Here is a 12,755-nt window from a genome sequence, read left to right on the forward strand (position 1 = left end):
TTGATCCCTCCACTACGGCATCTCAATAGTCTGAGTCACTCTGGGGCGTTACACCCCATGAACCAAACCAAACCAAGTGCAAAATTATGGCTTAACAGAATTCAAGAATGCTATTGAATTGTGTGAAAATTCCTGAGAAAAAAAAATTGCCTTCCTAGTGCTTCGACAAATTGTTGTAATTTAAAATGGGGGTTCCACAAGTGGACTGTTTAGCGCCGCCTAAATTGTTTTAAGAGCTTGAAAAATATTGCCTAGTCGTAAGAGATTCACACATGAACAACACATATTATACTGACCGTTCTGGCGTCCTGATACAGAACTTAGGACAGTGAGCCGGTTGTGTTCTATAAAAACTATGTGTGGAAGAGTGTTTTAACGTTTACTTTTACCATAATTATCAGAAACCATACCTCATAATATTACGCGAACACTAATGTACATAAGGCACATGAATGTATTCGGTCTATATTATAAACCAGCCGTAAAATTCGAATCGGAACAGCCACGAAGTAAATGAGCGTAATGCGGCGTTCACTTCTTCCTTCGTTACAGAAGTTCTTGAACGGCTAACGAAAGTGAAGTCCATGCTATAGTATTTCAATCTGGGTGTTTTATCAAACAGACACCAATTCTCTCAATTTATTTTCTGCTTACCTCATTCTTTCTGTCATGAGTTAGAAAATAGGTTGCCACGTGGTCAGGCAGCACATTGCGTAGAAGTTGGGTGTTGTAGCTGCATATTTCGCGCATACTCTGCAAGTTAGTTTGTGCTTGACGCTTCCACAAGAAGTCCAGTCTCGAGGTGACTTCAGTCTGGGGAATAGGAACAGTGAGAGATTAGTAGTTCAAATGCAAATAACCAAACACCACATACGTGAAGTAGAAAGTAATGCTTCATCAATAATCCCTGTTGTTAATTCCATCTGTCACAAATGCATGCTTTTGAGTTTCATGAGCAATGCTAACTTTCCGTTAGTTCAGTTTTGTCGTGTCTTTGTTCGGCCGCCCTCCTAGCAGCAACCAGAACATAGAAACGAGTGTAAATAGAAATAATTATGTCTCGTTACGCGTTTTGTTAACATGTAGATGTACTAAATCTCAACCATTACTGCCTATTCCTAGCTCATGATTTTGAAAAAATATTTTTCGAAAATGGAAGGGCACCCATGTGTAATCTCACGAAGATCCTTTGGTACCACTTACCACACTTCCATGTTAAATGCCGTTTGCGATGCATGCCTGCGCAGATTGCCGTCATACTGCCGTCATCGTAGGCATGCGTAGATTTAGTGCGCCGATAATTACCTCATCGACTGTTTGATATCGATCCTGGCATTTTCCAACTATCTGTTACCCCGTAAGCATGTCCGCTCTGCTAGCACTTTACGCCAGTGAGTTACAAATAGCTACTAACCGCTTTTTTTAAGGTTAGGAGGGCGTGAAATAAATCACTAATATTTGTGGCGATGAAAAACCCAACTTAACTCCTCAGCTTACTCGCTCCGATGTTCATCTGTATGTAGGCGTCAAGAAATTTCTCAAATTCATTATTTGCACCCAAATCCGTTTACACCCTCATCGCCATGCCCCGCCGTGGTGGTAAAGTGGTTAAGATGCCCGACTACTGTGGCGGAGTACCCGGGTTCGATTCCGACCGCCGGCGGCTGCGTTTCGATGGAGGCGAAACGCAGAAGCGCCCGTATGATGTACGATGTAGGTGCAAGTTAAATATCTCCAGGTGGTAGAAATTACTCCACAGCCTTCCACTACGCCACTCCATTCTCTTTTTGCCCTTTCACTCCTACCTTTTAGCTTCTGGCCTCCTACGGCCACCTGAAGATTTCTGTTTGCAGGCAATCTTCGGGCGGACGTGGTCGCACGAACAGCCCAGCAAGACGGCGATTGTGTGTTGATTCCTTTTTCCAAGGCAGACGCAGCGAGCAGGCTTCGCGTACTTGCGCGGGAACACACACTCTTCTTGTGGAATTCTGGCCAGTTTGCGAATTGCCGCTTAAACTCCCTGGACCCTGACTTGAAGCTCCGGCTTCCACCTGGCCTACCCCGACGCGAAGAAACTTTGCTATGCCGCCTGTGGGTTGGTGTAGCATTCACAAACTCGTATTCTTTTATGATAGGCATGGCAAACAGCCCTGCATGTACAAACTGTGGATGGACGAGTCTATAGGCCACATTCTTTGTGAATGCCCTATATACAATGAGGAAAGTCTGTCTGTTCCGTACGCTGGAGCATCTAGATGGACGCCCATTGACTGAAATTAAGATTTTAGGTCCCTGGCCACGGCGATCGTCTGCGGTGAAGGCCTTCCAGGCACTGCTCCGCTTTATGAAAAGCACAGGTCTAATCGAAAGGCTATGAGTTTGTTTTTATGTTCAGTGATATGAATGTGACGTGATGTGATGTGGCATGTCTGTGATGTGACTGTACTAACTTCAACCATCCCTCTCTCAGAACTTTCATTTCCACTCAACCCCTTCCCCCAGTGCAGGGTAGCAAATCGGTTGCTTTTACGGGTTAACCTCCCTGTCTTTCCTCCTCATCTTCCTCCTCCGCCTGCCCTGCCCATGACATCACCGACAGGAGCTGGAAGCAGGTTTCGCACCCACCCTTTCAGGTTACATTTTTGCCACCACCTCAACGCACCTCTGCAGACATGCTTTCCTCTTCCGTGATCCTATGACCACGTTGGTCTTTAACGCTGCATGTCGAACATTGGGTGCGCACTCCTGAAAATGTCGCCTCAGCACGCCCTGAAACCTGCGGCGTTCAAGGGAATGCGTAGTCACCAAGCGGATCCCTTCTGTGGCCACGTTAACTTAGTTGTGCGGAGAGTTTCCTGCAGGGACCTCTAAAACACATGCAGTCTTCGCTGCGGCTCTGCATCGCAGGGACGCAGTAATCCTTTCCTTCGCCCTTCCGACTTTCTCTTCACGCTGCGCATTTGACGCAAGTAGTCAGCCATTCGGCATGCGTCACACCTAGTGTGTAGCGGTTGACCCCGTCTCCTGAGGACCATACTTATGTACCTCCTACTTACGGCGGCCTTCGAGGACGCCTCAGCCTGCCACTTTCTCTTCATGAGATCTGGTGCGGCGGCGCATCTGCGGCGGTATTCCTTCGAACATTCAAGCTGGGGGCCGAGCTGTCGTCAAGACCAATGTGGACATTCGTGGGCGCCCCTCTTTTTGGGAGAGGCAGTGGATTAGTACTTCCTGTTTTGCTTCGCCATTGTCATTGCCGTTCTGCGGCAGCGCCTGCCATCCGCGCTGCGTTGTCGTATTGCCCTTGAATGAGGTACTCTGGGTCAAACTATGACAACGGTTACCCTCAAGGGCTTGGGTCATTCTTTCTGCGCCTCATTCTCTGTTTACAATAGGACTCTGCCGCTCCCGCAGCCTGTTTGGCGATCGCTATGGTGACTTGCTCACCTCAGGTGGGTATATACTTCTGATGGTCTACAACACCCCGCCTCCAAACAGTGCCTCCGAAGAAATTGATAGAAGGCAAGCTTACACGCCACAGTCACTTTTACTTTTACTGTCATCAAAAGCCGCATTGCTATCCCATAACCATATATCTATGCTCGTCATTCACATAGGTTATACCTCCGTCGGTTGTTAAAGAAAGGCACCTCTACAACTGTCTCGGCGTCACATGTGAAACAGTGGGTTCTTTGTTTATTAACAAGGATGTGCCCTTCGTATTGCTACTACAGACACTATAGTTCAACGGAAAGCATAAATTGGAACCGCAATAATATTTCTCTTTCACGCAATGACCTTTTTGCCTCAGCAGTTCCTACGATATTTTTTAATTTAGGTAGCTCAGAAAACTCTAATATTCTTTATCATCAGCCACATCAATGAACTCTTTCATCTATTCTGTACATTCATTTACTGACATTTGGGGCTGTATTAAGGTAAATTTCAATCGAGTGATCCAATTTTATGTAGTGATGCGATACCCAAATTTTTTTTTTTTGCGGTGAGAATCACTCAAAAGATGCGTAATCTGCAAAGTTCGAGCAAATTAGAAATTTGAGCACTCACCAGTCTGCAGTGGTAAACAACAATGTAGAAAAATACGGCGATCAAGATGGGCATGCGATCCTCCACAGACACGATGCTGAAAAAGAAAGGAACGTCTTGTTACCAATGTTTATTCTAATGAACATTTATTCTCCCAACACTTTACGAAGCACCTGACTCCACGGCCCACCCAACACCCCACGTGCACCTAGATGCCGAAATTGAGTTAACTGCGAACTTAGTAAATTTTTATCAGCATTTTACCTTGTTGATAAGAACAAAATGGGATATTTTAAATCCCTGAGGCACCAATTACAATCACGTGCTGCGTATCACGACGTCGCCAGAAGGTTATTCGATTTTGCTTTCCTTGTACCATCAAGATTTTTTCCCATGCAAGGTCTGAACGGACAAAACAGCAAGTTGTCAAGAGCTGATAACATTCCGTTACACGCTCCTGGCTGTAATGAAGTATGGTTGAAAGTCGCTTCCCTTTAAGCATAAATATTAGGCCTAAGATATTATTGTGCCGACTTCTTGTGATCGCAAATGCCTTGCAGTAGGCGCCATTTTGCAGTTAGCCTATATCCGTTTTGCACTCAATGTAAAATTAATCCGTGAAGGATTTACGTTCTCGGTAGAAGCTGTAGAATGGCAGCCGATGTTAGGCATACGTGTTACTGAAACTATTCGCGAACCACTTCTCAAAAGGAAACAGTACTGAATTCGTATCACCTCTTGTAAGGAAAGTTCTTCGGCTGCCAAGTGCCAGCAGACGAACAAAAGCTGTTAGAGGAAATAATTCACGCTCATAAATGACCTCTAGTACGAAGTCGGTAAAAGACTGTGATGATGGCGTCCTTCCGTTCGAAAAACCACTTTAGAAGTATTCAGCAAAATTCTTATAGGAACATCAATATATAACCGCAGGTTCGTCCACAGCCAGAGAGCTTTGAATTTCATCACTTGTGGCTGAAAACAAATTCAGGGGCCACATCTACGGGAGCGAAGAAAAGTACAAGAACCATTGCTTTGTGCCTAGAGTATGCTGAGCCTGCATTCAAGACCACATTGACGTGCATCCGACTGTTCTAGAACCAGCTTCATACAGGAATACCTGGCTGCACTATAAAATGCGCCCATATGAGATAGAAAAATGTAGAAGGCTTCCTCTCATCCCTATTAACCGAGACGTAAACTTCGTAGAGCAAGTTTTAGAGCTCAGCAAAATAAAAAGGCTCGAGCGGTGTTTCACTGGCCCTAAAACAGCGGTAACATAAGACAGCTCGGACGCTCCGTGATGTGAATTCCGAATTCTACCAGCACATCCAGCGAAACGAAATTGCGAACGCTTGCCAAGTGTCAACAAACCCCTCGAAAGAAGATGGGCATAGTGCGCATGAACTTTTTGTCAGCACTGTCTCGAATATTGCACTAAGAACGTGACTGAACTCGAAACGCAAGCACTCTTCGTAGACGCACAATAGACACCATTACTGGGCGAAGTCGTGTATCCACTATCCTACAGTATTTCGCTTCTCTTGCTGCATAGTAAAGTGTCTAGACGCATAATGAACCCCATTTGGAGTATAAGAAACTCAAGTGCGCCTGGAGGAGTCATTACATGACGAGGCAGGGCGGGGGCTCTTACCTGAACGTTCATCCTACAGTAGTCTTCAAGAATATAGACACACTTCTTTATGCGTGTTCACAGAATTTTAATAAAGAAAAATGCGCCAGAAACGCTGTTCGTGGCTCGGCTATCCAGAATAGTAATCCACATGTCATCCAGGCACTTTCTGCTCTTTGCTAGCAAGTACGACAAGTGCATATTTGATGCTCAAGTACCTTTGTAGCGGTATTATACAAAACTCAGGTATATCAGTGATCCAGCACTAAAAGACGAGGCAAAGAACCACTTACACATCGTAGCCTTTGTGCGACCTTCTGAAGACATCGGGGAAGAACACTTTTACAAGCAGGATGTCTGTGAGAGCCATGACAGTTAACATGGCAACCTTGATCAGGTAGTTGAGTTTGATGAAGGCAGAGCAGGCAACCATATATAGCATCCACGAAAACACATAATACTGAAATGGAAAAAGAAAAGGTGATTTGGGCCAAATGCAACGGTAGTGAATTCTCCATGCAACATCTGTGTATACTGTCGTGCTCTGTATGACCGGCACCACGATAGGTCTTCCCCAAGAACTCGTGCATTGCAGCGCATACTGATCTCTATTGTTCATGCCCAAGTCCTGTTGACATCTTTTTGATTCAACACATGCGGTGCATTAAAAATTTTGCCGGTTTCGTGATAATTACAATTTATTATGTGTGCACAATTTAGACTGATGAATAGCTTTACATTTCTTTTTTAGCACCTTGCTTGCGCGCATCACTACAGGATCAAATATTTTGCTTAGTAAAGTATCTGAACGGAGCTCATCAGTTTAAGGGGAAAATTTTATTTCCTTACGTGTTCTTCTTACAAACCCTCTTCAAATCCAGCTAAAATGCACCGAAACGTGGTTTCGTTCACTGCTTCCAAATTTAGCGACAATTTATGTCATTTCGAATCGCACAAAAGTCATACGTAAGTTGATGTACTCCTTTATTAATCATATAAATAACATTGCTGTGCTACTTTGTTCTGCAGCCTCATTTGGCTTCGTTGAATTACGTTTTTTTCGGGCGATGGGAGCGCGTTTGACAACTCGGTATCTCATTTTGTACCTAGAATTATTGCGGCCTCAAGCGCATAAACATCACGCATCGATTTCGTTTCTTCTCCGCTCTGACCCAGCAAGAAATCACATTTAAAAAAAATACAAGGGTGCACTAAGTCTCTTTACGCGCACAAATGCAAAAAACATTGTGAGTTCCTTGCCTAGATTCGTTATGATTTATGAGCTTTTCCGACTTAACACCGTTGCTTAGTTGCCGATCGTATCTGTGAAATTTGGTAGAAATTAAATTTCTTGTCTCAAGTGACCACATTTTAAGGCTGACCCATCGAAATTTTAAAGTCATCATTGAGTTGATCATACACAAATTAGGTTAGACACCAATTTGATCAAGTTCGGACGAAGCCAAATTTCGAGAGTGGTTCATCAATTTTTGCAAGTCACCACTGAGTTGGTTATACTTAAATTTTTGGGTAAATTGGGACAAGGTGAACTTTTGCAGATCCATGGAGGTGAAGTTCCAGTCTTCCATGGAACTCCACCTCCATGGAGATCCATGGAGGTGAAGACGGATTCCAGTCTTGGTTTGGAGGTCCCCATTGTCTTGGTCATACGCGAGTTAGGTTAGACATAGGTTTTGTTCAAACTCAGACGAGGTCGAATTCTGGGGATCTAAGGGCCAAATTTGAGGGTGGTCTGTAACATTTTAGAGGTCTCCACTGAAATGATCATACTCAAATAGGTTCGACATCAATTTTGGACTAATTCTGACGAGGGCAAAGTTTGGGTGTCCAGGCGATCAAATTTTGGGGCTTGCTCATTCTAATTTGGAAGTCTCTATAAGCTATCCATACTCGATTATATTGGATACCAGGTTAAGTATTGTTAGAGTATTTACCTTATTAATACTTATGCGATGGATTACAAACAGTTCGTGCAGACAGGCCATGCTAACAAACTCCCTCCACACATTCTGCCGACTAACTCTACCGACACGCTCTGGTGATGCCACTCATGAAGCAAGAAACACTCGCATTAAGAACCGTCTTGACCCCCCCCCCCCCCCCCCCCTTAGCGATAGTGAATAGTTCCCTGTACCTGAGGGTAGCAGCATAGTGTACTCTCTGAAGGCTCCTGCCGGCACTGAAGAGTAGAGTTGCTCGACTGGCGGTCACATACAAACTGAAAAACGAAGATTTTGAAAACACTGCTGAGCGCTTTATGCCAGACTCAGTTTAAAATCTTGGAGCTTAAAAAGAAGTAAACAAATGACTTAACATGACAGAGCATCTCATGAAATATCTTCCAAGGTAATACTCCGGAATCAATTTACCACAGCATTATATTGCAGCATATACAGAATATCTCAGTCACGTTCGCAAACTTAAACTTTAGCCATACTTTCCGCCAGTCTTGCGCACTACCCACGAGATTGAAAAATGTCTTTTGCAACTCAGGGTTTAGTGAATTCAATGCGCATCAAGAGCCACCAATAAAAAGGAGATTTGTATCGCCCCAATGTAAATGCTTATATGCACAAAAAACGAATACGATGCACATGCTTCTTCGCAGCAGTTACTAGCTGGATCCCTCCGGCCTCTCAAGGCTTGTACAGATGATAAGCAATCACATCCAACAACGCTTTAACTTATGCGTCGCAAAATTGTGGGTTTTGTATGTATGTACTCAGCAAGCTGCTGTCATGCTGTCGTGATCAAGAAAATAATGACTGAAATAAAGTGTTTATTTACAATGCTGATTACGGAGGCTAGCACTTCGGTTTTATCGTGTTCAGAAGTACGCTAGGATCACGCAGGCCGAAAACAGAAATAGCGTGCGCCGTCTCTCTCAATGGTTAAAGTGTTTCACCGTGTCACAACCACGTGGACTCAAGTTGGTAATTCAATCTCAACCCAGTATTGCTTAGCCTGTGACATACCAATGGCTAATGATGAGCTGACGTCAGCTTGACTAGACACTAGACCTAAACCACAACCCAACCGAACACTTCTCAGCACAGGTCGTTGTCGTAACGGTGTTGAGCCTCTCCTAACCTTTTACATTAGTGTCAGGTCGCGCATACATATTAGCATGCACACGTAATCTCCTACAATAGCTGAAAGACGACTCGACATAGACATATCGCCCGCTTTAACGAACTCGTACGAAGGTACATGTATCACCTAGAAGTAGCGTGTATGACATGGGATAAGGGCGTTCCGGGGGATTCAATTGTCATGTCAAAAGTGGCACTCAAGTTCGCAGCTGGAGCTGCGAACTTGAGATCCATAGTATGTATATATATATATAAAAGCAGGGAAAAAATCGTGGTCTGGAACTTCGTTAGATGGGGAGGAATACTCATAGAAATAAGAAAGCGTATACTTCTTACCATAGTGCCCGTGGAAGCAATATACATCAGGAGAATGGTTGAACAAATAACTATGTTCCTCCAGAAGCACTGTTCTTCCAAAAGTTTGGAAGCTTTGACAAGACTGGCCGGAGACCATCGGCACTCGCTCCCCACAGCGGCAAGGAGAATAATGGCCAGAAGGCTGGACACCACAGAGTACGATACCGTCATAAATAACGACCTGAAAGAGAAGCAAAAGCATTGCACACGCCCCTCCAGCTAAAGGCAATATACATCTATACTGTGATTTTCACCGTTTCAAATGCCTTAAACATCGCAGGGGAACTCACTTTGGCAACATAACTGCTTGACAAATGATTATGAATATCCACGTGATGAAGGCACAAGTCATGTTCGAGCGAAACACCGTGTCGTGAACTTGATGCTGCTGAAACTGAAAGAAAAGTAAAAAAGATAATTTTCAATGTACAGTCAGCTGCGTTAAACGAAGGCTGCAAGTATGCCCTTAACTGCGAAATGAGCACGATTCACATTATCCTGAATTTAATAGTGATCGTTTAGACTATTGTAACATGCTATTTAAAAGGCAGTGTATTTTCTTCGCATCGAACACTTTTTCACCTCACATATTTGGCATTCCAGGCCTCAAGTACCTTGCAGCACAAGGTTACGTCCGCACAGATATCTTTCTGGCTCACCGGGCAAAATATGAGGGGAAATCTCGGTATGAAAATCTGCAATATCGGCATAGGTTGATTCAGCCATTTCGTGGCTTTTTCCTCTTTTTATTCTTGAAGACTGCCCCGCAGCGCCTGAAGGCACTACTGCAAGGATTTAGAGCACGGAAACGCATCTTTACTAACACAGCTCACTTGCGCTGTTGTTGATCGGCTGTATTCCGGTACAGATTCACCAAAATAATTTCGCAAAGTATCACTTCATGCATAATGTTTGCGAAATTCGAGAGTGCGGTAAGCATGCCTTATCTTGACTTAAGGCAGAAGAAGGCATACTGACCGAAATCTTAGACCTCGTTCTTACAAAGGCAGCAGCCATTAAGGTCGAAACAATAGGCTGTATTGGCTAGAAGTGAAAAATATGCCTACTTTCTCCACTCGACCACCGAAAATGCTACTCCTATATTTTAGAATGTCATGCACTGAACTTCGGACAGTGTAATTTTATCGGCGTGTAAAGAAATGTATGATATTGCCTTTTCCCTGATGTGTGCTCTTAACGACGTGCACAGAACAAAGCTCGTATAAGTAGACCGCTTGACCTTCAGTGGAAAAATAATCGCCCAGAACTACAACTAGCGTCATCCAGCGCTAGCAATACTTGCAATAAAAATAAATAAAATATTGGCAACAAAACCATAACGAGAGTGCAGATAAAGGCACCCGCGTCAGCCTTATCGCTGCCAGAGGAGCCGCACGGAGTGTTTTTTTTAGTATTTTCCTAAAATTTCTAAGGACCAAATTGCAGATTGCGTTGCACAGTATAGCAGATTGCTTCATAATAAAACAGGCAGTGCCTTTCCGACAAAATATAAAGACGAAAAACTTTTTGTCAGTTTCGTTGATGGTGATGTCCCAAGAAATGTAACTTGGTACAATGGGAGTAATTTGTCAGTAGCATTAACCCAAGCGCAGTCTTGCGGCTACAGTACCGCTATGCAGGATACGCATAAAGCAAGAAAGGAAAACCACGAGCAACAAGGGAAAATTTATAGCATCGATTCGAGGCCGGAGGGCTACGCTTGAGAGAATTTCAATTAGCAAATATTTCCTTATTACAAGTCGCTTTTTTTTTTGTTTATGGCTGGTACCTGTGTTTTCACGTTTAATGCAATTCTCGGCGACCAGGTTAGTTTCGGCTAAACCTTGACTACGCGTTTCTTTATATTGTGTATTTATTATCCTCCTTCGAAAATGCAGTTTCAGAATTAGGTCAAGAAAGAATTAGCCAACTTTCAAATAAGACGTATGCATCGCACTCAAGCTGGTGCAACCTTGCACTTGCATGAGCCTGTTTCCACCACTTCCTAGTGAAGAAGCCCTAGTCTGAATGCTGTGTTTTCCATACTTTGAAGGAAAACGTAAGATCTCTTCCTATTCCTTCACGACGTACCAACGTTGGTTATTGAAATTTGACACCCATTGAAAGTTTTTCCTATAACCCCAATTCTATAAACTTATCACTCTAACGTTTTCGAAAGAAACTCGCTGGCTGGTATTGGTATACATAAAAGACCAAGTTCTGTAACTGAACCAACCTGACCTGCAAATTACTTTGATAATAAAGTAAGACCTCAATACAGGAAAAAGCAAACCTGATTTTCTGTGAGGTGGCACTTGAAAGAGAGTGTGAAGAGGTTCACGTTTTCCCTGCACATCTTCTTGTTGCCTTCGACCTCGATCTCGTGGTCAATGATTTCGTCCACATCCTCGTTCACCGACGGCGCCAGCGTAACTGCCTGCGGCTGCTGGCCGGAATTGTCGCGCCACTTCTGGCTTCTGCGCACTGAGGAGCCGCGCGAGTCCTGCCTCGAAGGGCGGCGGCCCGAGTCGCATGAAGGGGGATCGGCACCTGGCGGTAGAGATGCTTCACCATCTTCCAAGGTCTCATCGTCGGCAAAGGCGACCAGCGACTCCAGCTACAGTGGGAGATAGAACATAAAGGGCATCCCACTGACACTGTAAGGGAACGACTTGTACAGATGCTTCATACATATTCTTCAACATTTTTGTAGAATGTTTTTCTGCAACACCCTTTCCACTCCTGTACAACAGCAGTCTTAACAAAGTGCACCGTTTTGTTAACGAGAAAGGTCTTCCTAGGAACCCTCAACTTTTGTTGCACTTGTCTTAACTTTTACGGACACACGACGACAAAGGCTAAATAGCTATCTGTTTGGCCCTGCTTCTCTGAAAGAAAACATTGCAGCCGAGTGTTTATAGAAGAAACCGAAAACAGCGCAACAGTGGCTTACATTCTTAAAGGGTATTTCGGGAGTCCAATCAGGAGCTGCATCTTCATCCGTCACCCCTACTGTACTGTTGGTGCTGGCACTGGAGCGATGGTCCCCGCCTGCACCGTTGGCGCCGTTGATCATAGGGAGGCTGACGGTACTCTGCCTATCCTCGGGGTTGCTCCGTCGCTTGCGCCGCTTGTACCCCTGTGCAAGTGAAAGCAACGTAGTGTCCTCTGCCACAGTTGCTTTGAATTATGCTGTGTCCTTAGGCCTTAGATAACGTTTGTAGCTATCAGGTAGCAATGTGCAGGTGAACTGGCTTCTTTAGTGTTCCGAAGCGTGCACTTTAATGCTCCTCACTAATACAGCCTTTCTTATAAAAGTTGGCGCGATCGATATATTGCAGAGATTTTGCTTGTTTTAGCCAGCCTCTTTCCGCGACACTGACCTCCTGGTGGTGCGAGAGAGAAGAGAACCATCCATAAATTTTGGTCGGTACCTGACGAGCTCAAAAGAATCCAATTCGGGATAAATTTGGCTGGTTCGGGTGGCTCCGAGAAAAAAAGAATGGACCAACGAATAATTGAACACAATCGCAGGTGCTCGAAAACGACGCGCTCTATTATCAGACCTGTCATAAAGGAAAAACTAAAACTGTTATGATGTTTTTAAA

At 44.2% G+C, this 12,755-nt stretch overlaps 1 protein-coding gene across 1 annotated transcript in view; it reads right to left on the bottom strand.

Moving 5' to 3' along the window:
* The window catches only part of LOC146190534 (adenylate cyclase type 8-like), a 322,358-nt gene that overhangs the window by 12,046 nt on the left and 297,557 nt on the right, over window positions 1-12,755 (bottom strand). Inside the window, exons 11-18 of the mRNA XM_084600933.1 lie at window positions 12,101-12,286; window positions 11,441-11,764; window positions 9,438-9,541; window positions 9,127-9,328; window positions 7,833-7,916; window positions 5,971-6,137; window positions 4,069-4,144; window positions 655-813 (exon numbers count right to left, since the gene is read on the bottom strand). Of these exons, the coding sequence (XP_084457059.1) occupies window positions 655-813; window positions 4,069-4,144; window positions 5,971-6,137; window positions 7,833-7,916; window positions 9,127-9,328; window positions 9,438-9,541; window positions 11,441-11,764; window positions 12,101-12,286 (1,302 nt within the window). The remainder of the gene's footprint in view (window positions 1-654; window positions 814-4,068; window positions 4,145-5,970; window positions 6,138-7,832; window positions 7,917-9,126; window positions 9,329-9,437; window positions 9,542-11,440; window positions 11,765-12,100; window positions 12,287-12,755) is intronic.

The sequence above is a fragment of the Amblyomma maculatum genome, chromosome 4 (genome assembly GCF_055883805.1).
Source record: "Amblyomma maculatum isolate TAMU_Amacu chromosome 4, ASM5588380v1, whole genome shotgun sequence".
In the NCBI taxonomy this organism is placed as follows: domain Eukaryota; kingdom Metazoa; phylum Arthropoda; class Arachnida; order Ixodida; family Ixodidae; genus Amblyomma; species Amblyomma maculatum.